The 26,857-nt window shown below is 45.1% G+C and overlaps 1 protein-coding gene across 1 annotated transcript; it reads right to left on the reverse strand.

The window, feature by feature from the left end:
* Nucleotides 1-703: 703 nt before the first annotated feature.
* LOC311129002 (protein mono-ADP-ribosyltransferase PARP4-like) lies at nucleotides 704-26,857 on the reverse strand. Its single transcript, XM_084161237.1, has 35 exons — nucleotides 26,751-26,857; nucleotides 25,351-25,478; nucleotides 25,029-25,242; nucleotides 24,404-24,506; nucleotides 24,094-24,172; nucleotides 23,824-23,931; nucleotides 23,487-23,645; nucleotides 23,119-23,256; nucleotides 22,812-22,997; nucleotides 22,502-22,650; nucleotides 21,626-21,757; nucleotides 21,439-21,537; nucleotides 21,095-21,278; nucleotides 20,813-20,963; nucleotides 20,294-20,439; nucleotides 19,958-20,089; nucleotides 19,783-19,869; nucleotides 16,962-17,126; nucleotides 16,811-16,854; nucleotides 16,485-16,566; nucleotides 16,237-16,374; nucleotides 15,881-16,085; nucleotides 15,615-15,685; nucleotides 11,707-11,994; nucleotides 11,388-11,558; nucleotides 11,200-11,280; nucleotides 11,031-11,111; nucleotides 10,556-10,651; nucleotides 10,296-10,457; nucleotides 9,972-10,148; nucleotides 7,892-9,876; nucleotides 7,697-7,772; nucleotides 7,302-7,404; nucleotides 1,768-1,909; nucleotides 704-1,611 (listed from the first exon to the last, which is right to left on the reverse strand). Exons 2-35 carry the CDS (start codon nucleotides 25,474-25,476, stop codon nucleotides 1,413-1,415), a joined length of 6,459 nt encoding a protein of 2,152 aa, XP_084017363.1. The 5' UTR covers nucleotides 25,477-25,478; nucleotides 26,751-26,857; the 3' UTR covers nucleotides 704-1,412.

Below are 26,857 nucleotides of genomic sequence, written 5' to 3' on the forward strand. Positions count from 1 at the left end.
CTAATAAACAATGCCCCCTCAAGTGTGTGACACAGCCTATGATTTTGCCTGTGATGTTCGTTCAGGTGAAGACTCTGGAACATCTGAAGAAGAAGCAATTTCTACAAACAAGTAGCTATTACTTCTCTGCCTTAATACTAATATATCCAACATGTGAATATGTCTAACACCTATTTAAAATATAATGATTATGTAAATATTTAGACTGCCCAGGGATGGATGAATAGTGGCTTTATAGCCAACTGTCACTTTAAAAACTTTTTGATTTGGATCAGATCTTTTCACTGACAAATATATGACAATCTACTTTCTTTCCCAGGTCATTGGCTTGCCTCTGGTTGGTGGGGGCTTTATTATCTGGCACAAATTCTGTCAAAAGAAGTGAACAATCATTTGAAGACAGAACTGGAGAAAATAGCTGAAGAGTAGGCCAAGAGGATCTTCCTCCGACACCTTCAGGTCATCAGGGGTCAGAAGTGACAGCAGGACAACAGGAAGGGGGACTGACAGTGATGTGGATGTCGTGGAATCATGGCAAGCTATTTCAGATTCTGATTGTTTTTTTTTGTCAGAAGAATATGAGAGTTATGGAGAGTTTCAGCAGCTAGTGGATCCAGAACACCCAGAGGGCTTATTCAACCAGCTGTTCTGTAGTATGTAGTAAATGAAGACATTACTCAGTAATAGAGTCCAGGCTGAAAGGTAAGACGAACGTGGCTTTACTGTATGGTGTAGGCATCCATTGTATTCTTCACCCAGTGTGCATCGCTTTACATCTTTATTAATACAGTCATTAACCTTTACCTTTCTTATAGCGACACCTTGTGGTGAACCTGGTAAGTGAACACAACACTAGCAAGTCAGGTTCTTTTGGATTTGACTTTCGTGCTGTAACACACACTGATTCAAGCTGACTATGTTTATATAGCATGAAACAGAGACACTTTAATCAATACATTCTTTAAGAAAGGCTTTAAGGTTTGTGTGAAAAGGATTGAATAGTGACCAATAGCATGACCACATTATCCCTGCTGCTCTGCTTATCCACCACAGATGATTATTTCAGTCAGACACAGAAAACGGGAAGAAAGTTAGAGGAAGGTCTTATTAGTATGACTGAATCACACAATGACAGCTGTATGGATATAGAAAATGACCATAGATTGAGGAGTATCAATACATTTTAGAAATGATCGTTCTTGTATTTTGAGCAAACATAAAATCACACCTTTAAATGCAAAGATTTGGAATTACCCCACAAAGCACATATTTCAATTACAAAACTGATTTGAATAAAAGTGCATCAGTGAAAAGGTTGTCAGTATAGTATAACACCTTAACTGCATAATAAGCGAAAGAGTAAAAGCAAAAGCTGCAGATATACTGGTCATACACCTTTCTTCTTCTGGAAGTCATTGGGCCCTCACTCCCCCTCTGGTCCTGAGGAGGATAAGGGGAGAGAGGGGGTGTGGGGGGTCGATCCCCAGGAGCTGGCGTGTGGACGACTCCCAGTCCCAGCCAAACTCCAGCCTGCTGCACACACACGGGTACTCCCTGTCTGCCCAACACACCCAGTCCACCGCCCTCCTCACCGCCTCCCAGCGCTCACACCTGGGAGAACACACACAGTAACCATATTTAGTGCATGCAGGCATCGAGAAATGCACCAAACAAAAAAAAACAGACATGAATTTCCCCTCACACTTTCTAGATTAAACAAAGCTTGGGGTGTTATATGGTGGAGCAGAGAGAGGAGACCTACTGTACCTGGGCTGAGGAGGAGAGTGGTCCAGGTCCAGACGGAACAGGCTGAGCAGCAGCTTCCCCTCCTCCAGCCTCCTCACCCTCATCAGCTGCAGCACCAGCAGACTGGCCACCAGCCTCAGGATGTCAGCATGGGCCCTCACACCTGACACACACATCAAATCAAATTGTATTTGTCACATGCGCCGAATACAACACGTGTAGACCTTACCATGAAATGCTTACTTACAAGCCCTTAACCAACAATGCAGTTAAGAAAATAGAGTTAAACAAATATTTACCAAATAAACTAAAGTAAAAAAATTTAATATTAAAATAATAGTTTAAAAAAGTATCAATAAAATAACAATAGAGGCTATATACAGGTGGTACCGGTAACAAGTCAAGTACAGGTTAGTCGAGGTAATTTGTACAGGGGTAAAGTGACTATGGCAGGGGTAAAGTGACTATGCATAGAAAATAAACAGCGAGTAGCAGCAGTGTAAGAACAAAGGGGGTGGGGGTGTCAATGCAAATAGTCCGGGTGGCCATTTGATTAATTGTTCAGCAGTCTTATGGCTTGGGGGTGGAAGCTGTTAAGGAGCCTTTTGGACCTAGACTTGGCGCTTCGGTGCTGCTTGCCGTGCGGTAGCAGAGAGAACAGTCTATGACTTGGGTGACTTGAGGTCTGACAATTTTTTGGGCCTTCCTCTGACACTACCTAGTATATACAGTACCAGTCAAATGTTGGGACACAACTACTCATTCAAGGGTTTTTCTTTATTTTTACATTGTAAAATAATAGTGAAGACATCAAAACTATGAAATAACACATATGGAATCATGTAGTAACCAAAAATGATTTAAACAAATCAAAATATATTTTATATTTGAGATTCTTCAAATAGCCACCCTTTGCCTTGATGACAGCTTTGCACACTCTTGGCATTCTCTCAACCAGCTTCACCTGGAATGCTTTTCCAACAGTCTTCAAGGAGTTCCCACATATGCTTAGCACTTGTTGGCTGCTTATCCTTCACTCTGCCGTCCGACTCATCCCAAACCATCTCAATTGGGTTGAGGTCGGGGGATTGTGGAGGCCAGGTCATCTGATGCAGCACTCCAGCACTCTCCTTCTTGGGAAAATAGCCATTACACAGCCTGGAGGTGTGTTGGGTCATTGTCCTGTTGAAAAACAAATGATAGTCCCACTAAGTGCAAACCAGATGGGAAGGCGTATCGCTGCAGAATGCTGTGGTAGCCATGCTGGTTAAGTGTGCCTTGAATTCTAAATAAATCAACGACAGTGTCACCAGCAAAGCACCCCCACACCATAACACCTCCTCCTCCATGCTTTACGGTGGGAACTACACATGTGGAGATAATCCGTTCACCCACACCGCGTCTCACAAAGACACGGCGGTTTGAACCAAAAATCTCCAATTTGGACTCCAGACCAAAGGACAAATTTCGACAGATCTAATGTCCATTGCTCGTGTTCTTGGCCCAAGCAGGTCTCTTCTTATTATTGGCCTGATTCACACAGTCCCCTCTGAACAGTTGATGTTGAGATGTGTCTGTGACTTGAACTCTGAAGCATTTATTTGGGCTGCAATTTCTGAGGCTGGTAACGCTAATGAATGAACTTATCCTCTGCAGCAGAGAACTCTGGGTCTTCCATTCCTGTGGCGGTTTCATGAGAGCCAGTTTCATCACAGCGCTTGATGGTTTTTGCGAACTGCATTTGAAGAAACTTTAAAAGTTCTTGACATTTTCAGTATTTTCTCTTTGCTTATTTGAGCTGTTCTTGCCATAATATGGACTTGGTATTTTACCAAATAGGACTATCTTTTGTATGCACCCCCTACCTTGTCACAACACAACTGATTGGCTCAAACGCATTAAGGAAAGAAATTCCACAAATTAACTTTTAAGAAGGCACACCTGTTAATTGAAATGCATTCCAGGTGACTGACTACCTCATGAAGCTGGTACAAAGCTGTCATCAAGGCAAAGGGTGGCTATTTGAAGAATCTCAAATATAAAATATATTTGGATTTGTTTAACTCTTTTTTGGTTCCTACATGATTCCATATGTGTTATTTCATAGTTTTGATGTCTTCACTATTATTCTACAATGTAAAAAATAGTAAAAAATAAAGAAAAACCTTTGAATGAGTAGGTGTGTCCAAACTTTTGACTGGTAGTGTATGTCCTGGATGGCAGGAAGCTTGGCCCCAGTGATATACTGTGCTGTACGCAGTACCATCTGTAGCGCCTCTGTAAACCTAGAGTATCAGTCTGTAGTGTAGCCTACCTAGAGAGTATCAGTCTGTAGTGTAGCCTACCTAGAGAGTATCAGTCTGTAGTGTAGCCTACCTAGAGAGTATCAGTCTGTAGTGTAGCCTACCTAGAGAGTATCAGTCTATTAGTGTAGCCTACCTAGAGAGTATCAGTCTGTAGTGTAGCCTACCTAGAGAGTATCAGTCTGTAGTGTAGCCTACCTAGAGAGTATCAGTCTGTAGTGTAGCCTACCTAGAGAGTATCAGTCTGTAGTGTAGCCTACCTAGAGAGTATCAGTCTGTAGTGTAGCCTACCTAGAGAGTATCAGTCTATTAGTGTAGCCTACCTAGAGAGTATCAGTCTGTAGTGTAGCCTACCTAGAGAGTATCAGTCTGTAGTGTAGCCTACCTAGAGAGTATCAGTCTGTAGTGTAGCCTACCTAGAGAGTATCAGTCTGTAGTGTAGCCTACCTAGAGAGTATCAGTCTGTAGTGTAGCCTACCTAGAGAGTATCAGTCTGTAGTGTAGCCTACCTAGAGAGTATCAGTCTATTAGTGTAGCCTACCTAGAGAGTATCAGTCTGTAGTGTAGCCTACCTAGAGAGTATCAGTCTATTAGTGTAGCCTACCTAGAGAGTATCAGTCTGTAGTGTAGCCTACCTAGAGAGTATCAGTCTATTAGTGTAGCCTACCTAGAGAGTATCAGTCTATTAGTGTAGCCTACCTAGAGAGTATCAGTCTGTAGTGTAGCCTACCTAGAGAGTATCAGTCTATTAGTGTAGCCTACCTAGAGAGTATCAGTCTGTAGTGTAGCCTACCTAGAGAGTATCAGTCTATTAGTGTAGCCTACCTAGAGAGTATCAGTCTGTAGTGTAGCCTACCTAGAGAGTATCAGTCTGTAGTGTAGCCTACCTAGAGAGTATCAGTCTGTAGTGTAGCCTACCTAGAGAGTATCAGTCTGTAGTGTAGCCTACCTAGAGAGTATCAGTCTGTAGTGTAGCCTACCTAGAGAGTATCAGTCTATTAGTGTAGCCTACCTAGAGAGTATCAGTCTATTAGTGTAGCCTACCTAGAGAGTATCAGTCTATTAGTGTAGCCTACCTAGAGAGTATCAGTCTGTAGTGTAGCCTACCTAGAGAGTATCAGTCTATTAGTGTAGCCTACCTAGAGAGTATCAGTCTGTAGTGTAGCCTACCTAGAGAGTATCAGTCTGTAGTGTAGCCTACCTAGAGAGTATCAGTCTGTAGTGTAGCCTACCTAGAGAGTATCAGTCTATTAGTGTAGCCTACCTAGAGAGTCTCAGTCTGTAGTGTAGCCTACCTAGAGAGTATCAGTCTGTAGTGTAGCCTACCTAGAGTATCAGTCTGTAGTGTAGCCTACCTAGAGAGTATCAGTCTGTAGTGTAGCCTACCTAGAGAGTATCAGTCTATTAGTGTAGCCTACCTAGAGAGTATCAGTCTGTAGTGTAGTCTACCTAGAGAGTATCAGTCTGTAGTGTAGCCTACCTAGAGAGTATCAGTATATTAGTGTAGCCTACCTAGAGAGTATCAGTCTGTAGTGTAGCCTACCTAGAGAGTATCAGTCTGTAGTGTAGCCTACCTAGAGAGTATCAGTCTGTAGTGTAGCCTACCTAGAGAGTATCAGTCTGTAGTGTAGCCTACCTAGAGAGTATCAGTCTGTAGTGTAGCCTACCTAGAGAGTATCAGTCTATTAGTGTAGCCTACCTAGAGAGTATCAGTCTGTAGTGTAGCCTACCTAAAGAGTATCAGTCTATTAGTGTAGCCTACCTAGAGAGTATCAGTATATTAGTGTAGCCTACCTAGAGTATCAGTCTGTAGTGTAGCCTACCTAGAGAGTATCAGTCTGTAGTGTAGCCTACCTAGAGAGTATCAGTCTATTAGTGTAGCCTACCTAGAGAGTATCAGTATATTAGTGTAGCCTACCTAGAGAGTATCAGTCTGTAGTGTAGCCTACCTAGAGAGTATCAGTCTATTAGTGTAGCCTACCTAGAGAGTATCAGTCTATTAGTGTAGCCTACCTAGAGAGTATCAGTCTATTAGTGTAGCCTACCTAGAGAGTATCAGTCTATTAGTGTAGCCTACCTAGAGAGTATCAGTCTATTAGTGTAGCCTACCTAGAGAGTATCAGTCTATTAGTGTAGCCTACCTAGAGAGTATCAGTCTATTAGTGTAGCCTACCTAGAGTATCAGTCTATTAGTGTAGCCTACCTAGAGTATCAGTCTGTAGTGTAGCCTACCTAGAGTATCAGTCTGTAGTGTAGCCTACCTAGAGAGTATCAGTCTGTAGTGTAGCCTACCTAGAGAGTATCAGTCTATTAGTGTAGCCTACCTAGAGAGTATCAGTCTGTAGTGTAGCCTACCTAGAGAGTATCAGTCTGTAGTGTAGCCTACCTAGAGAGTATCAGTCTGTAGTGTAGCCTACCTAGAGAGTATCAGTCTGTAGTGTAGCCTACCTAGAGAGTATCAGTCTATTAGTGTAGCCTACCTAGAGAGTATCAGTCTATTAGTGTAGCCTACCTAGAGAGTATCAGTCTGTAGTGTAGCCTACCTAGAGAGTATCAGTCTATTAGTGTAGCCTACCTAGAGAGTATCAGTCTGTAGTGTAGCCTACCTAGAGAGTATCAGTCTGTAGTGTAGCCTACCTAGAGAGTATCAGTCTATTAGTGTACCCTTAACCTCCTGAGTGGCGCAGTGGTCTAAGGCACTGCTTTGCAGTGCTAACTGTGCCACTAGAGATCCTGGTTCGAATCCAGGCTCTGTTGCAGCCGGCCGCGACCGGGAGACTCATGGACGGCGCACAATTGGCCCAGCGTCGTCCAGGGTAGGGGAGGGAATGGCCGGCAGGGATGTAGCTCAGTTGATAGAGCATGGCGTTTGCAACGCCAGGGTTGTGGGTTCGATTCCCACGGGGGGCCAGTATTAAAAAAATATGTATTCACTAACTGTAAGTCGCTCTGGATAAGAGCGTCTGCTAAATGACTAAAATGTAAATGTAAAATGTAGCCTACCTAGAGAGTATCAGTCTGTAGTGTAGCCTACCTAGAGAGTATCAGTCTGTAGTGTAGCCTACCTAGAGAGTCTCAGTCTGTAGTGTAGCCTACCTAGAGAGTATCAGTCTGTAGTGTAGCCTACCTAGAGAGTCTCAGTCTGTAGTGTAGCCTACCTAGAGAGTATCAGTCTATTAGTGTAGCCTACCTAGAGAGTATCAGTCTGTAGTGTAGCCTACCTAGAGAGTATCAGTCTGTAGTGTAGCCTACCTAGAGAGCTGATGCCTTTCTTCTTCAGGAAGACGTTTGCAAAGTAGTCCACATCCACACAGAGGAGGGAACCCAGGCTGGCAGAACACTCCCAATAACCTTCCTGGAACAAACAAATAGAAAATCATACCTCTTCATGGTGATAGCCTTTTGGCACAAAATGGCTGCCATTGCTCATTGGTGAATGGTGCCACACATTGGAAGTGGATGAAGTGAGTTTCCCTCCCCATAACATGTACAGTGCTTTGAGTGTCTGGAAAATCTGTTTCTGAATTCAATCCATGCACTATCAAACAATAGAAAAAAATATCTCCGTATATCCGTTCTATCAATAATAGTATTTTCCTATGCAGATGAGACAGGCCTTGAGAAAAGGGAAAGTTTACTGTACTTACAGAGTGCTGGAGGGCAAAAATCTCTGTCCATTTTACTACATCAAGAGTATTCTCTGTGAATTCAAGACTACCCCTCCTGAAATCAAAACCCACCTCATTAGGATACCACAGAGATACACGTAACAATACACCTCTCCAATAGAGTACATACACAGACAGACAAACTGACAGACAAACTGATGGACTGACACATACCTTAGTCCTTTTTTCTTTACGCCGCGATGTTTTTGTGCTTGTGGTAGTACATGATGTTGTTGTAGTGTACTGAGAGAGCTACCAAACAGAGAGGATCCAGGTGGCCCTGTGGCCTCAGAACTGGACCTTGTAGAACCATGTAAGGCCCCTAACGGACGGGTCAGATGGGCGCCATTAGTGGTGGGTAAAAGGGAGATGCCAGAGCCTTGAGGTGGTCCGCCAGTAGGTGATGCCCTAAAACTGAACCCCGTTGGTGGGGCTGAGCCTCCAGGAGGAGGGAGTGGGGGGATGGCCTTCATTCCCGCAAGAGATCCAAATGAGACACCAGGGGCTGCTAAACCTGTAGTCATAGAACTGGTTGAAGGGGAGCCAAACAGCGAGCCTTGAGGTGGTCCGCCTGCAGTTGCAGCCCCAAAATGTAACTTTGCTGATGGTGCAAGGCTAAGGGAAGGTGGAGGCCACTTTCCACCAACAGAAATGGCTGCTCCTGCTGAAGAAACCCCAAATAAACCACCAGACGGCATCAAACCTGGAACTGAACTTGTACTGGCTGTGGCCCCGTGCAAAGAGCCGTGAAGTTTGCTGATTGGAAACCTTGCTTTGAGAACCTGGGAGACAGCCCCAACTCCAGGTCTGGGATGAACCCCCATCTGGTATCTAATTGCGTGATACTCATTGGAGACAAGAGCAGAGGGAGGAGGAAGAGAATCTGAAACTGCGGCAGAGAGAGACTGTGGTCGAGATGGAGGAGGACCAGGAGAACAGAGGACAGAAGCAGGGGGTGGAGGAGGAAGAGCATCAGCAACAAGGAGAGACTTGCGCTGAGGATGAGGAACAGAGGGAGGAGGAGGAAGAGCATCAGCAACAAGGAGAGACTTGCGCTGAGGATGAGGAACAGAGGGAGGAGGAAGAGCATCAGCAACAAGGAGAGACTTGCGCTGAGGATGAGGAACAGAGGGAGGAGGAAGAGCATCAGCAACAAGGAGAGACTTGCGCTGAGGATGAGGAACAGAGGGAGGAGGAAGAGCATCAGCAACAAGGAGAGACTTGGGCTGAGGATGAGGAACAGAGGGAGGAGGAAGAGCATCAGCAACAAGGAGAGACTTGCGCTGAGGATGAGGAACAGAGGGAGGAGGAAGAGCATCAGCAACAAGGAGAGACTTGCGCTGAGGATGAGGAACAGAGGGAGGAGGAAGAGCATCAGCAACAAGGAGAGACTTGCGCTGAGGATGAGGAACAGAGGGAGGAGGAAGAGCATCAGCAACAAGGAGAGACTTGCGCTGAGGATGAGGAACAGAGGGAGGAGGAAGAGCATCAGCAACAAGGAGAGAAATGGGCTGAGGATGAGGAACAGAGGGAGGAGGAAGAGCATCAGCAACAAGGAGAGACTTGCGCTGAGGATGAGGAACAGAGGGAGGAGGAAGAGCATCAGCAACAAGGAGAGACTTGCGCTGAGGATGAGGAACAGAGGGAGGAGGAAGAGCATCAGCAACAAGGAGAGAAATGGGCTGAGGATGAGGAACAGAGGGAGGAGGAAGAGCATCAGCAACAAGGAGAGACTTGCGCTGAGGATGAGGAACAGAGGGAGGAGGACGAAGAGCATCAGCAACAGAGAGAGACTTAATCTGGGGCTCTACTGGGTCAAAGGCCGGATCGGCACAAACCTTCCTGTGTCCACCCACCCGTCCAAAGACAGCACGTCCAAAGCCTGCCCCTCCACCCTTTGCCGGCCTCACTCTCTCTGGGAGAGACTGGAAGGTCTCAGACAGCTCAGGGGTTAACTCCGTCTCCACAGTTGTCTCCACAGTCATATCCAGCTGTTTGGAAGCAGCGTATGCGTTGATTGACGAAACGAATATGGATGACGTACTTATATAGGGTTGAATTGTGTGGCGAGTTGGAGAGGTTGGGGAGTAAGAAGGGGACAGAGCATGCATGAATACTGAGCCACCAAGGGGGTCTTCAGAGTCCTGTAAACCAAAGTCCTGTAAAACAAAGACAACAGTTCAGTGATTTAAACCATGAATTGACAGGAATCATTTTCTTTATAGGTAACAGCAAGAAAGAGGCAGATCACTACCATGTCATCATAGCACTCCATCTCTTCATCCATCATGATTCTCTCCATCACAACTCCTTCAGTCATATCCGGTGGTTCGGTAGCAGCAGACGCGATCACTGGCCTGGCTGAGACCACAGAGCTCTTGAATTGACAGGAATCATGTCTCCTACCAAGAGACACCTCATCCGTAGCACTCTGAGAGAGGAATTTGGTACGTAAGTTCCTATTCACAGATCCTTTCCATGGCTCGTCATCCATCTGGAATTGAACCATCGATCCAAGCTCCTCCAACTCCTCCTCCACCCCCCTCTCCTGACAGATATTTTTGCAGAAAACACGCACCGGCCAATCATCCTTCGAGTTTGACATTGAGTCTGATCCCGAGTCCATCCCATCTCCCTCATATTCCTCCTCCTGCCAGCGAAGGTAAGGTAAGAAGTCGACGTCCTCGTCTGAGATGAGTTTGGGAACATCTGTGAAGCCCACGTCAGGCTGCTCTGAGTCCTGGGAGAGAAAGAACACATCAGAACATTGTATTCTTCTACATTTGTATTGAAGTATTGTCGTGTGTGCGCACACACACTCGTGTTTGGCAGACGTACCCTCTCCTCGATGGCAACAAAGCTGGTGAACTGAGACAGGATGGAGAACTCTTTGCTCAGCTCAATGATGAAGGACTTCATCACCGATTTCTTCCCCTGAGAGAATTGATACTATATATATATATATATATATATATAAAACAAAACTTTCCGTACACACAGAACAGCACAGGTACAGTGTACACACTCCATACCCAGTATCGCGATACTAGGAAGGAAGGAAAGGAAACAAAAAACATGAAGCAGCCTTAATTTCCTGAGGAAAACAGTCCTAATGTTGGTAAAAAACAGCCTTATGTTGTCACCCAGAGTCACATTTGTTTTCCAAGCTACAGCACACAATATTTTACATAAAGTAGGTTTTTAAAGGACCATTAGTCTGCTTTGTGTTTTCTTTTTTGGCAAGAAAGATGTTGTAGTATCGCGATACTGCTTGTGACAACACTACTCCATACACAATCTAATGTTCACACACCTCATGTTCGGCCTCGTTGGTGTGAAGACTGCCATCCTCATAGTCTCTGATAACGGCTCTCGCTGTGAGCTTATGAAGGAACTGAAACACACGTGTCCACACAGAGGTGTATTACAGGTGTGACTGAGACAGTGTAAACAGTAAGGTGAGGTGAGTGTGGTGGTCTCACCGTGCCCCTGGTCTTCTGTAGCTCAGTGGTGGACACCATGGTCTCAATGTTCTGACCACTCAGGTTTCCAAGAAGAGTGGCCTACAGCACCCGACACATGGACAAATTAGTCTCACAGCACTTTGTGATCTGTGCATGTCATGTCCACGCACACACACACACACTCACACACCTCTGTGACAGTATACCTGTGTACAGTGTGGCACGAAGCCATAGACCAGGGTGTGGCAATCAGTGAAGAGTGCGTGGAGCTGAGAGGGGGCCTGGACAGGAGGGGGAGCTGAGGGGTTAAACTGCTGCCACTTCACAGACACAGAGCTGCAGCCTGGAGACACCATACGCTTTACCTGACACGCCATCTGAGACACACACACACACAGAAAAACATCTGTTTAAAAGGGATAGTTCACCCAAATTGACCTCATGTTATGTGGTTGTGTTGGAACCAAAGATAATATATAGACATCTAAAGACATAGGAGAGGTCGCTGTAAAAGTGTGCTGGTACCTTCTCTCGCCAGGTGTGCTTTATCTTTGTGTCAAAGAACTCATAGGCCCCTCCCCCTGCCTGGGCCAGGGCCCGCAACATGTGCCGATTAGCTGTTGGGCTGAGGCCACAGGTGAAAAGGCGGCTGTGCTGGACATGCTGTCTGACCAGCTGCAGGGTCAGGGTTTGGTTCTGGATGTGGCCGTCTGATAGCAGCAGCAGGTTCCTCACGCCCCGCGACGGAGGCAACAGACTCAGGCTGCGCAGGGGCCTCCACAGCTCAGTGCTGCCCCCAACAGGTGGGGAGGACTAACATCAACAACAGGGGAAAGGATAATACAGAAAATGAGAATATGATCAAGGACAACATTTACAGTAGCTTGCGAAAGTATTCACCCCCCTTGGCATTTTTTCCTATTTTGTTACCTTACAACCTGGAATTAAAATGGATTTTTGGGGTGTTTGTATCATTTGATTTACACAACATGCCAACCACTTTAAAGATGCAAAATATATTTTATTGTGAAACAAACAAGAAATAAGACAAAAAAACTGAACACTTGAGCGTGCATAACTATTCACCCCCCCAAAGTCAATACTTTGTAGAGACAACTTTTGCAGCAATTACTGCTGCAAGTCTCTTGGGGTATGTCTCTATAAGCTTGGCACATCTAGCCACTGGGATTTTTGCCCATTCTTCAAGGCAAAACTGCTCCAGCTCCTTCAAGTTGGATGGGTTCCGCTGGTGTACAGCAATCTTTAAGTCATACCACAGATTCTCAATTGGATTGAGGTCTGGGCTTTGACTAGGCCATTCCAAGACATTTAAATGTTTCCCCTTAAACCCCTCAAGTGTTGCTTTAGCAGTATGCTTAGGGTCATTGTCCTGCTGGAAGGTGAACCTCCGTCCCAGTCTCAAATTTCTGGAAGACTGAAACAGGTTTTCCCTCAAGAATTTCCCTGTATTTAGCACCATCCATCATTCCTTCAATTCTGACGAGTTTCCCAGTCCCTGCTGATGAAAAACATCCCCACAGCATGATGCTGCCACCACCATGCTTCACTGTGGGGAAGGTGTTCTCGGGGAGATGAGAGGTGTTGGATTTGCGCCAGACATAGCTTTTTCCTTGCTGGCCAAAAAGCTCAATTTTAGTCTCATCTGACCAGAGTACCTTCTTCCATTTGTTTGGGGAGTCTCCCACATGCCTTTTGGCGAATACCAAACATGTTTGCTTATTTTTTTTTTCAAGCAATGGCTTTTTTCAGCCCACTCTTCCGTAAAGCCCAGCTCTGTGGAGTGTACGGCTTAAAGTGGTCCTATGGACAGATACTCCAATCTCTGCTGTGGAGCTTTGCAGCTCCTTCAGGGTTATCTTTGGTCTCTTTGTTGCCTCTGATTAATACCCTCCTTGTCTGGTCCGTGAGTTTTGGTGGGCGGCCCTCACTTGGCAAGTTTGTTGTGGTGCCATATTTCTTTCCATTTTTTAATAATGGATTTAATGGTGCTCCGTGGGATGTTCAAAGTTTCTGATATTTTTTTATAACCCAACCCTGATCTGTACTTTTCCACAACTTTGTCCCTGACCTGTTTGGAGAGCTCCTTGGTCTTCATGCTGCCGCTTGCTTGGTGGTGCCCCTTGCTTAGTGGTGTTGCAGACTCTGCGGCCTTTCAGAACAGGTGTATATACAGTGAGGGGAAAAAAGTATTTGATCCCCTGCTGATTTTGTACGTTTGCCCACTGACAAAGACATGATCAGTCTATAATTTTAATGGTAGGTTTATTTGAACAGTGAGAGACAGAATAACAACAAAAAAATCCAGAAAAACACATGTCAAAAATGATATAAATTGATTTGCATTTTAATGAGGGAAATAAGTATTTGACCCCCTCTCAATCAGAAAGATTTCTGGCTCCCAGGTGTCTTTTATACAGGTAATGAGCTGAGATTAGGAGCACACTCTTAAAGGGAGTGCTCCTAATCTCAGCTTGTTACCTGTATAAAAGACACCTGTCCACAGAAGCAATCAATCAATCAGATTCCAAACTCTCCACCATGGCCAAGACCAAAGAGCTCTCCAAGGATGTCAGGGACAAGATTGTAGACTTACACAAGGCTGGAATGGGCTACAAGACCATCGCCAAGCAGTTTGGTGAGAAGGTGACAACAGTTGGTGCGATGATTCGCAAATGGAAGAAACACAAAAGAACTGTCAATCTCCCTTGGCCTGGGGCTCCATGCAAAATCTCACCTCGTGGAGTTGCAATGATCATCAGAACGGTGAGGAATCAACCCAGAACTACACGGGAGGATCTTGTCAATGATCTCAAGGCAGCTGGGACCATAGTCACCAAGAAAACAATTGGTAACACACTACGCCGTGAAGGACTGAAATCCTGCAGCGCCCGCAAGGTCCCCCTGCTCAAGAAAGCACATATACATGCCCATCTGAAGTTTGCCAATGAACATCTGAATGATTCAGAGGAAAATTGGGTGAAAGTGTTGTGGTCAGATGAGACCAAAATGGAGCTCTTTGCCATCAACTCAACTCACCGTGTTTGGAGGAGGAGGAATGCTGCCTATGACCCCAAGAACACCATCCCCACCGTCAAACATGGAGGTGGAAACATTATGCTTTGGGGGTGTTTTTCTGCTAAGGGGACAGGACAACTTCACCGCATCAAAGGGACGATGGACGGGGCCATGTACCATCAAATCTTGGGTGAGAACCTCCTTCCCTCAGCCAGGGCATTGAAAATGGGTTGTGGATGGGTATTCCAGCATGACAATGACCCAAAACACATGGCCAAGGCAACAAAGGAGTGGCTCAAGAAGAAGCACATTAAGGTCCTGGAGTGGCCTAGCCAGTCTCCAGACCTTAATCCCATAGAAATTCTGTAGAGGGAGCTGAAGGTTCGAGTTGCCAAATGTCAGGCTCGAAACCTTAATGACTTGGAGAAGATCTGCAAAGAGGAGTGGGACAAAATCCCTCCTGAGATGTGTGCAAACCTGGTGGCCAACTACAAGAAACGTCTGACCTCTGTGATTGCCAACAAGGGTTTTACCACCGAGTACTTAGTCATGTTTTGCAGAGGGGTCAAATACTTATTTCCCTCATTAAAATGCAAATCTGTAGCTCAGCTGGTAGAGCACGGCGCTTGTAACGCCAAGGTAGTGGGTTCGATCCCCGGGACCACCCATACACAAAAAAAATGTATGCACGCATGACTGTAAGTCGCTTTGGATAAAAGCGTCTGCTAAATGGCATATTATTATTATTATTATAACATTTTTGACATGCGTTTTTCAGGATTTTGTTGTTGTTATTATGTCTCTCACTGTTCAAATAAACCTACCATTACAATTATAGACTGATCATGTCTTTGTCAGTGGGCAAACGTACAAAATCAGCAGGGGATCAAATACTATTTTCCCCTCACTGTATACTGAGATCATGTGACAGATCATGTGACACTTAAATAAAGTCCACCTGTATGCAATCTCACTCATTATGTGACTTCTGAAGGTAATTGGTTGCACCAGATCTTATTTAGGGGCTTCATAGCAAAGGGGGTGAATACATATGCACGCACCACTTTTCCGTTATAATTTTTTTTGAATTTCTTGAAACAAGTTATTTTTTTCATTTCCCTTCACCAATTTGGACTATTTTGTGTATGTCCATTACATGAAATCCAAATAAAAATCTATTTAAATTACAGGTTGTAATGCAACAAAATAGGAAAAACGCCAAGGGGGGTGAATACTTTTGCAAGGCACTGTACATGCACATAATAATCAAATTATTGTGAATATTCCATTAAAATATGCTTTTTATATGCTCAGAAAAATTCTAATATTCCTAATATTCTAGAGACTAATGATAAAGGAATTGCGATTGGCCCCTTGGCCTTTCTGTCAGCACTCACCATGATGAACTCCTTGGCTGGTTGGAGGGCCTCGACTAGAGGGTTGGCAGAGAGGAATGCCTCCTTCTGGTCTATGAGACAAAACCACAGTCAGACAGATGAGTATGGGGAAAAAAGTTACAGCCTCTTACTGTCAAACTCTTCAGTCTGAAGTAAGCAACAAAAAAAATCCCCCACTAACAAAGCGAATGCAAATGACATGATACATGAGATCGATTTAGAAGTTGATTTAGCTCAGTTTGGAGACTGGTTGAATAGGAGCCCACCTGAGCCAAAGGAGATGACATTGACTCGAACGCTGTGGTGGTCCAGGGTGTTAAGGAGCTGCAGGGCGATTCTCCTGGCGTTCTGGAGAGCTTCTCCTCTCATGGACTCAGACGAGTCCAACAGCAGGATCACCTCACTGGAGGCGGACATGGGGCTGGAGCTGGGGCTGGGCTCAAAGTCTGGGTAAAACACCAACATACAGGCCTGGAAGGAGGGGACATGTAAAGAGATGGATATGACTAGACAGTGAGAGGGAAGGAAAGATGGAGAGATAGAGGTATACAGACCGGGCTGTATTTAAGAGAGACAGATGTACAGTATAGAGAGACAGAGGGAGAGATAGAGAGATACTGACCTGGCTGTCTTTGTCTGGGTGTTTCTCCACCCACATCCTGGGCAGGTGGATCTGAGCCAGACTGAAGCAGAGCAGGAACCCATCTGGACCCAGAGTCTCACCTGGACATGTCCTCACCACAGCCTTACAGTCTGTCCTCTGGGGTTAACGCAACACACACACTGTTACACACACGCACATACATGGAAATACACACACACACACACACACGGAAGCAAGCACATACACTGCTCGGTCTGCTGTGTTACCTTGATCTTGACTTTGTGTGTGAGACAGTGCAGGTTGATGATCTCATTGGGCATCTCAATGGACATGTCCAGACTGAACTGCCTAAGGGGAGACAGACACTACAGGTCAGTATGAGGAGAGACAGACCCTACAGGTCAGTATGAGGAGAGACAGACCCTACAGGTCAGTATGAGGAGAGACAGACCCTACAGGTCAGTATGAGGAGAGACAGACCCTACAGGTCAGTATGAGGACAAGGGATTATTAGGGAATATCAGAAGTAATGATAACGATACAGGAAAGGTGTCCCCATCCATCTACAGAGCTGGTTAAGAGGAACACTCACCCTTGGGAATCCAGGCTGGTCACACACACCTTTTCCAAAGTCACCTAGAGACACACACAACGGCACACACATGACGCAAACCTAAACGCATCATTAATAACATGTAAATCAATCAATAAATCAATCAACCAATCAATCTAGTCCCTCCTACCTGAGTCCTTTGGTTGAGCGCTGAGCTCTGTTGCCATGGTGCCACACTACCGGGCAACGAGAAGTTGATCAAGCCCTCCATGACGACCAGCTCGGTGACGAAGGTAACCTTGATAAGGACGGTGGCACCGGCAGGCAGGTTCCCAACGCTGATGGTAAAAACATCCTGAGGGCGCAAAGATTACATCACCGTCATGACGCAAGACATGATATGACTGAAACCAGAGATGATTTCAACCATAGGATCATCATTATCTGATTTAAAAGAATGATCTGAGAGCTCAGCATATGACACACTGTACTAAAGAGAGCATGTTCACGTTTGACACATTCTATTTCCTGTTCAATGTTTTTATTTTATTTTATTTTTATTTGACCTTTATTTAACCAGGTAAGCCAGTTGAGAACAAGTTCTCATTTACAACTGCGACCTGGCCAAGATAAAGCAAAGCAGTGCGATAAAAACAATACAGAGTTACATATGGGGTAAAAAAACAAAGTAAAAAAATACAACAGAAAATATATATACAGTGTGTGCAAATGTAGCAAGTTATGGAGGTAAGGCAATAAATAGGCTATAGTGCAAAATAATTTCAATTAGTATTAACACTGGAATGCTAGATGTGCAAGAGATTATGTGCAAATAGAGATACTGGGGTGCAAAAGAGCAAAATAAATAACAATATAGGGATGAGGTAGTTGGGTGGGCTAATTTCAGATGGGCTGTGTACAGGTGCAGTGATCGGTAAGGTGCTCTGACAACTGATGCTTAAAGTTAGTGAGGGAGATAAGAGTCTCCAGCTTCAGAGATTTTTGCAATTCGTTCCAGTCATTGGCAGCAGAGAACTGGAAGGAATGGCGGCCAAAGGAGGTGTTGGCTTTGGGGATGACCAGTGAGATATACCTGCTGGAGCGCAGACTACGGGTGGGTGCTGCTATGGTGACCAATGAGCTAAGATAAGGCGGGGATTTGCCTAGCAGTGATTTATAGATGGCCTGGAGCCAGTGGGTTTGACGACGAACATGTAGTGAGGACCAGCCAACAAGAGCGTACAGGTCACAGTGGTGGGTAGTGTATGGGGCTTTGGAGACAAAACGGATGGCACTGTGATAGACTACATCCAATTTGCTGAGTAGAGTGTTGGAGGCTATTTTGTAAATGACATCGCCGAAGTCAAGGATCGGTAGGATAGTCAGTTTTACGAGGGCATGTTTGGCAGCATGAGTGAAGGAGGCTTTGTTGCGAAATAGGAAGCCGATTCTGGATTTAACTTTGGATTGGAGATTCTTAATGTGAGTCTGGAAGGAGAGTTTACAGTCTAACCAGACACCTAGGTATTTGTAGTTGTCCACATACTCTAGGTCAGACCCGTCGAGAGTAGTGATTCTAGTCGGGTGGGCGGGTGCCAGCAGCGTTCGATTGAAGAGCATGCATTTAGTTTTACTAGTGTTTAAGAGCAGTTGGAGGCTACTGAAGGAGTGTTGTATGGCATTGAAGCTCGTTTGGAGGTTTGTTAACACAGTGTCCAATGAAGGGCCAGATGTATACAAAATGGTGTCGTCTGCGTAGAGGTGGATCTGAGCGTCACCAGCAGCAAGAGCGACATCATTGATATACACGGAGAAAAGAGTCAGCCCAAGAATTGAACCCTGTGGCACCCCCATAGAGACTGCCATAGGTCCAGACAACAGGCCCTCCGATTTGACACATTGAACTCTATCTGAGAAGTAGTTGGTGAACCAGGCGAGGCAGTCATTTGAGAAACCAAGGCTATTTAGTCTGCCAATAAGAATGCGGTGGTTGACAGAGTCGAAAGCCTTGGCCAGGTCGATGAAGTCGGCTGCACAGTACTGTCTATTATCGATCGCGGTTATAATATCGTTTAGGACCTTGAGCGTGGCTGAAGTGCACCCATGACCAGCTCGGAAACCGGATTGCATAGCGGAGAAGGTACGGTGGGATTCGAAATGGTCGGTGATCTATTTGTTAACTTGGCTTTCAAATACTTTTGAAAGGCAGGGCAGGATGGATATAGGTCTGTAACAGTTTGGATCTAGAGTGTCACCCCCTTTGAAGAGGGGGATGACCGCGGCAGCTTTCCAATCTCTGGGGATCTCAGACGTTACGAAAGAGAGGTTGAACAGGCTAGTAATAGGGGTTGCGACAATTTTGGCGGCTAGTTTAAGAAAGAAAGGGTCCAGATTGTCTAGCCCAGCTGATTTGTAGGGGTCCAGATTTTGCAGCTCTTTCAGAACATCAGCTGTCTGAATTTGTGTGAAGGAGAAGCGGGGGGGCATGGGCAAGTTGCAGCGGAGGGTGCAGAGTTGGTGGCCGGGGTAGTGGTATCCAGGTGGAAAGCATGGCCAGCCGTAGCAAAATGCTTGTTGAAATTCGATTATTGTAGATTATCGGTGGTGATAGTGTTTCCTAGCCTCAGTGCAGTGGGCAGCTGGGAGGAAGTGCTCTTATTCTCCATGGACTTTACAGTGTCCCAAAACTTTTTGGAGTTAGTGCTACAGGATGCAAATTTCTGTTTGAAAAAGTTAGCCTTTGCTTTCCTGACTGCTTGTGTATATTGGTTCCTAACTCCCCTGAAAAGTTGCATATCGCGGGGGCTATTTGATGCTAATGCAGTACGCCACAGGATGTTTTTGTACTGGTCAAGGGCAGTCAAGTCTGAGGAGAACCAGGGGCTATATCTGTTCTTAGTTCTGTATTTTTTGAATGGGGCATGTTTATTTAAGATTGAGAGGAAATTACTTTTAAAGATGTAAAGTGACAAAGTGTGTCTGCAGAGGTAAGGAGTTAGGGAGAGACGTACAGGTGCATCCTGGTCCATTAGGTAAGCTCCATGGCCTCTCTCTATGGCCTGTTTATACTCTTTACGCGCCTGCTGCTTCTCCTTCACCTGGGACAGAGGGATAACAGCTCACAACACAATACTACACATGCAGAACTGATCACTGTGTGCTACTGAGAGGGTGGGGGTGAATTACCTGTCCCACTACATGTTTCCCATTGATGAAGGCCTCAAAGCCACACACAGCAGCAGAATCATCCAATGGGAAGACGTACTTGGCTTCGATGGGGGCGGTGCTCTGATTGGTGTAGGTCTGGAAGATGATGACCTGGTAGCCAATAGGAGAGAGGCCTGTTACTTAGGGACTGATGTCCAGTCCAGACAAGTATAGTCAAGTAAAACTCAGTGACATTTGTTCCAGTCGAGTCCAGCCAAGTATAGTCCAGTCAAGTATAGTCCAGTCAAGTATAGTCCAGTCAAGTATAGTCCAGTCAAGTATAGTCCAGTCAAGTATAGTCCAGTCCAGTGGTACCTGGGAGAGCAGATCCATCAGCCTGGCCCTGACATGAACAGCCTGTAGGGGGAGTGGTTGTCCAGAGCAGTCCAACAGGCCTGCAGTCATCTCCTCCAGAGGGTTCTTACAGCTCCCAACATCCTCCTCAGCCTCATCACGGGACACTACATACAGACAGACAGGTCGTCAATAACAGCCTCAGAATAAGCAAATGTACTTATTGTAAATCTATATTTTTGCACTTTAAAAAAGGGGCAATCTGCAGTTGCTACATCCATTTTTAGACTTTATATGTATAACCTCAAAACATGGTTAAAACTATAATTTTGATATCATGGATGGTCAGTCCTTGAATGCATAGCTCGGTCTATGAATTTGAGAGGGTTACATTTCTCCAGCCCAATCCCTCAGCTTTTTACCGAAACAGGGGTGGAGAGAATGCTTTGTTACTGTTTCTATTGGGTCAGCTTTAAATACGGCCTCGAGTTTGGTTGTATGTTTACAATAAATATTTATTTAATTGAATTGAGTTCTTACAGAGGTCAGACAGAGAGACAGGAAGTGGCAGCTCGGTAGAGGAAGTATCTATGGTGGGCTGGAAGTCCTTCAGCTGGTCCTCCTCCAGTCTGAACTGTACCACATACTGCAGCCTCACCTGCTCCGGGCTGTACACCACGTACTCATCATCCTGGAATACACACACATATATCAGAAACACAAACACGCAGGGACACGCACGCACGGAAGCACGCGCACGATCTGAACAATGTCAGCATTAGCACTGAACAAATGAAGGCACAGAATATAAAAAAGGGTTACCTCAAACTCAGAGGGTGTGTTGGGGTTGCGGCGAACCCCATGTACGCTGTGGTACCCCTCAGGGGCATGAGTCAGGCTGCTGTCCCTCTTCTGGAGGTCCGTACAGCGCCCCAATGCCACGTCACACACCAGCAACAGCCGACAGCCGTCCGTCACACTGGGCTTAGAGAACTTCAAACTGGTACTGAGGATACACACAGATAGTATATTGACAATACTTCACACTGCTGCTGATAAACAGAGAATATATTACATCATTTCAAACTAGTGCTGTTCATATGCAAACAGAATATATTTGCATTGTCGCAATAGAATTTATTTGGCATATAATGTTGTCGACTGACCTCATAGAATCACTGAAGTAGATGCCACCGCCCAAGTTCCCAATGTCTGTTCTCTCAATCCCATGATGCTCCACTCCAACCCTGGGCAGCAACAGACCACTAGAGACAGAGAATTGGCAACATATCACGTCAGTCATGTACAATATGTAAATCATTGGTGTGCGTGTGTGCGCGTGTGTGTGCTCACCGAGACAGGATCCCCACAAAGCTGCTGGGGCTGGAGGAGTGGAGGAGGGGCTTAACATTCCCAAGCTCCTCCCTAAACATCTGTAGCTCCACCCCTCTGTTTACACTCAGCACCTGTAAAATCTGCACCTGTCTGTAGGAGAGCAATGGAGAGTTAAACACACAAGCACACACATGCACACTGGAGTGCAGGGCATAAAATTAACACCCGCCACCAATGGGTAGATTTAGGTATTGGCGTGTAAGAATGTCTATTTCACCAGCCACGTTGGAGGGTGGTCAATTTGCAGGGCTCTACAGTCCGAGCATTACATTCGCAAATATAAAGTCAAGTATGAGCACATGTGCGAGTTGGGTTTGAAAAATGCTGCAGTAGCTGTTTGCAAAGTATTTCTGCGTTTTGGTTCCATAGCTGCTAATTGCACAAAGAAATAGGAATCCTATATTCCACCTAGCGCAGCAAAACTGCCTGGCAGGGGAGCTGTGTGCACGGAGTGAAGTGCTGTTAGATACATTTTTGGAGGCGCTGCGCACAGGCAAAAAAGTTGGTCTAATTTACTCGAAAGTCTACAAAGTTAAGACACACACACACACCACAGGAGTCCTGTGGCCCTGTTACCACGGTAACCTCCCGGCCTTAAAGGGGCAGCTGAACATTTTGTCTCAGGTCACAAGAAATGTAATGAAATTGAGCAATACACCACATTACTTCTTACCAATACATGTATTATTTTAGAAACATTACAAAGCATGGTCATCTGTTTTATTTTTTATATGTAGTTATGGCTGAGTGGCTGGTAGATTTTTTTCATCTACCTACCACAGTGGCTGGTGTACCAAAAGGTTGATTTTAGGCCCTGCTGGAGTGGGTCAGTACCTGTCCTGTAGAAGTTCGGTGACATACAGAAACTCAGGACCAGCGGGAACTCTTTCAATGCTGCACCTTAGGGCGCGGTACTTCCCCAGACAGGAAGGGATGGGGCTTCTCAGTGTGGCCTCGCTCACATTCAGCACGTCTCTGATCAACTACAACATAGATAGATTAGATAGATTAGATAGATTAGATAGATAGAATAGATAGAATAGATAGAATAGATAGAATAGATAGATGGATGTTGGTGTGGGATTTGATCCCATGTCACTTAAGCTGTGTTCATTCTGCTAAAAAATAACATAGTGTGTGTTACCTGGCAGAGGTCCAGTCGCGATGAGATGAGTTTAGTGTGGAGAGGGAGGTGGGACAGATCAGTTTTGTGTGGAAGGAGGGTGTAGACCTCCTCCATCAGAGAGGCCACCTCAGGGTCTGGCCCCTCCCCCTGTCTCTCCCTCAGCCTCCTCTGGACCTGTAGCAGCAGCCCCTCAGCCCTGCTCACCTACACACAACAACAATACAGCTTTTGTGAACACAAGTACTCAGAGACCAACAGACAGACAGACAGACAGGTTAATACAGTATGCATCATAAACACCGCGAGCCAACCACAGCTCACTTACATCGTTGAGACTGAGGCTGGTGATTGGAACCTTGAGGACATTGTCCAGACAACCAAGGGCCTCTGCCCAGAACAGCTCCACGAACACGCCCACTTCCTGTGATAGGCTGCTGCAGCTCAGCTTCTCCTCCAGCAGCAGCTGTCAATCACACAACACATGTCAATCAACCACCCCTGACTGCCAACCACGGCATTGATTACTGTATTGCTGTACAGAATCACATAGAATCCAAATCTTACAGTGGAGTGCCAACATCTATTAAGGTATTTCTCAGGTGATGGGTAAAAAAGGGCAAATCTGATATAATATGTTGTGTCTGTCTGTATTTTAAGAAACTATACATCTATACATAAGGGGGAGTGTCTGACCTGCTGCAGGCTGGCAGAGCCCAGGTCCGGAGCCTCTGGAGGGAGGGTGGTCCTCAGTGTGAGTCCTCTGACCTGCAGCTCCTTCCTGAGAGTCTGGTAGACCTCCACAGCCTCCTCTGACACAGAGAGGAACACCTGCTTGTCCTGCACAGCTGCTGACTGACAGACAGACAGGCAGAAAGACAAGGGAGAAACAGCAGACCAAACAGGTAGTAGGGATAGTCCACCCAAATAGGGATAGTAGGGATAGTTCAACCTAATGACAACCTATGTACATCATATAACTAGCCAAGAATCCATGGATCCTGTGAATCAGTGACCAAAGACATGAGCTCACCTTAGCACCATGGTCCTCTCTCCAGTACCTCACCACACGGTACTGCTGCTGCCCCCCCTCTCCGCTGCTACTCTGCAGCTCCAACACCGACCATGTGCTGCTGTTAGCCTGGAAAACACAGGTACACACACTGTATAGTATGATACACATATACACACACACACACACACACTAAACAACCAAAGTAAAGACCGCTATGTCATGGAACAGGATCAACAAGTAAAGCTGACGTGAGCTAAATAAACTGTACTCCCTATGGGTGGGGCTTACCTTTTCAAAAATTGAGTATTTGGCCACAAGGAAAATTGTTGGATATGTTGGAAGATCATTGTCACTTTCAGTATACACTCTAAAAGATAATAAAATAAAACCACAAACGAGTCATGTAGCTTGTTACTACATTATTGCAGGGCAATTACATAGGTTGCATACAACAACTACATAACCTAGGTTATTCAACTGGTTAGTACTCTGGTATAAGGCCTGTGTAATCGAATGTGCAGCCATGACCAGGTTATAGTCAGGAAGGAAAGGTATGACATATAGTCAGGCAATGATTGACAGGTAAGTAGGTACACACCTGAATTTACTCAGGTAAGTTCCAGTTCTCTTCTGATTCCCCACCTTCTTGGCTTGAACTTCAGACTTCTGTTCTGCAACCGGCTGGCTCGTCACCTTCAACACTAACACACACAAACACACCCTATGTCAAAGTTCAATTCTATTCAAAACGTCCATAAATTACACACACACCCCTTCGTCAAAAGAGCATCGTTCTTCAAACAAAGAAAAGATTGCGATGAAACACACCCATAGAGAGCACACAGAGCCTTTGTCAGTTAAAGACACAACTGTGGGCAGAAAATAGCCTCCTGACTAACTCAAAAGACCGCTCTGGGTGAAGGAGTCAACATGCTGGGAACAGAGAGAGACACCCATTGTGATTGTGTCAGAGGAGAATGCTCAAAGATGACAGTGATGAAGAAGCTGAGTTGTATTATTACTTAGGGATTACTTATAGATAAAGCATTGATAAGAAAGATAAAGCATCTATTCATTCCTGAGTCTATTTACCTGCCTTAGTGACAACTGTTTGGGCAACATTGTTGTGTAACGTTGTATATTTGATCACCAATAAAGCATATTTAAATTTGGGAAAGTGGCAAGATTGTACTTGACTGAACGGGGAAAGGTTTGGTTTGTACCTGACTGAGAGGGCAAGGGAGAGGCAGGCCTGGGTGGGAAAAGAGAGGGAGAGGTAGGGGGGGACAGGCAGTAGTCCTCTACAGGCAGCAGGACTCCCTTCTCCAGGCAGCGGGACACATACTCCACCCCTACTACTGGAGTCTGGTGCTTCTTCATGCTCCGCACCCGACTGGAGCTCAGACTGGACACGCTGCTCGTCACTATGAGAGTACACTGTGGGGAAGACAGAAAGAAAGAAATAATGAATCATTACCTCCAACATGTTTGAATCTAACCAATGAAGGTGAGACATTCAAATGTTTGTGTCACTGTGCACCAGACCTGCTTATTGATCACATAGGAAATGCTGCCCCCATTCTCTGTTATTGCCAGCTTCAGCCTCATCTTCTCCTTATAAGGCAAATTCTTCAGCTCCAAAACCACAACACAGTTGTCAAACAGAGCCATTGCTGTTGAAGGAGAGGAAAACCTTTATGACATGGTCTTATCAAACACACCATCCTGGTCTCAGAGCATTTCGTATTATTCTGTACGTAAATCCGAGACACTCCATTAAGCATGATATGTTATGTTTGGTATTGTTACATAAGACAGATGGTTACTTCAAAAGTAGGGTGGTTGGTCAGGGTGGATGGGTGGGAGTATAACGCGAACGTCTAGCAACCCAAAGTTTGCGAGTTCAAATGTCATCATGGACAACTTTAGCATTTTAGCAACTTTTCAACTACCTACTACTTTTTAGCTACTTTGCAACTACTTAGCATTGTTAATTAACCCTTCCCCTAACCCTAACCCTAACCTTTAACCTTTTAGCTAACCCTTCCCCTAAGAAACAATTATGACACTAGCTTGCAAAAAAAATATATATAGATTACATTGATTTTAGCGTTGGCAAATGGGAATGACGCTCAAATTGGCTTAGTCTCATAGTGAGGAGCCTATAAAATGTAGCTAGATTTATAAAGATATTTTGGGGTAAATCTGAAATGTTTTGGAATAAATGACCAAACTATAAAACTAGCTAGCCAGCTATGGGTAACTGTAGCTAGCTACCTGACAGGAGTGCTAGCTAGCTAGGTACATTAATAGTTTTAGGTTGGTTGTTTTTAAGCTCAAATTCAAGATTTCCACCAAGGACGTTGCCTCTCAGATCATCACTCTCCCTCGCTTGGGCAAGGGACGTTTAAGGTACACTCGGATGTGACGACGTAAAACGTAATTCAAGGGCTGAGGGTTTAGGGCCGAGGGCTGTCTACTTTGCGTTTGGACTGCAACTAGGTCTTGGTACTGTAAGTCTTGATACTGTAAGTCTTGATCAGTTACAGATGCGGAAGTGCGAGGGTAACAACAGTTATTTTAGCTTTTTGTCAGGTTGAAAATGTATGTTATAGTTACCTGGACAAATAATGGTAATACATGTAGACTATCAATCAAATGTATATAACTACATGGATGTGAGCACATAAAACGGAACAACAGTCATAAGCTCCTGTCGTATACAGCTATGCAACTAGCTAACCAAACTCCACTCCATGGTGAAGGACGTTTTTGATGAATTTGGTTGGTGGAGTTCAGTCAGCTACTGCACAACCTGAAATTAAAATCAGTGCAGAACCAGTTGCGTAAGTAGCCCACTTGTCGACAGTAGGTACAGTAAAATCAGTATCTTTGGAAAAATGCTATACATTAAAACCTGTAAAGAAAATATGTAATAGTTTTACCGTAAGTAGGCGTCCGTTACTATGGCTTGCTTGCAGTGAAGAACTTTATATTATATGTTACAGGTGGCTGTAACTGTACGCACACGTATTTTGCCACTGTAGGACAA

The sequence above is a fragment of the Coregonus lavaretus genome (assembly GCF_964263955.1).
Source record: "Coregonus lavaretus genome assembly, chromosome: 5".
Lineage (NCBI taxonomy): Eukaryota > Metazoa > Chordata > Actinopteri > Salmoniformes > Salmonidae > Coregonus > Coregonus lavaretus.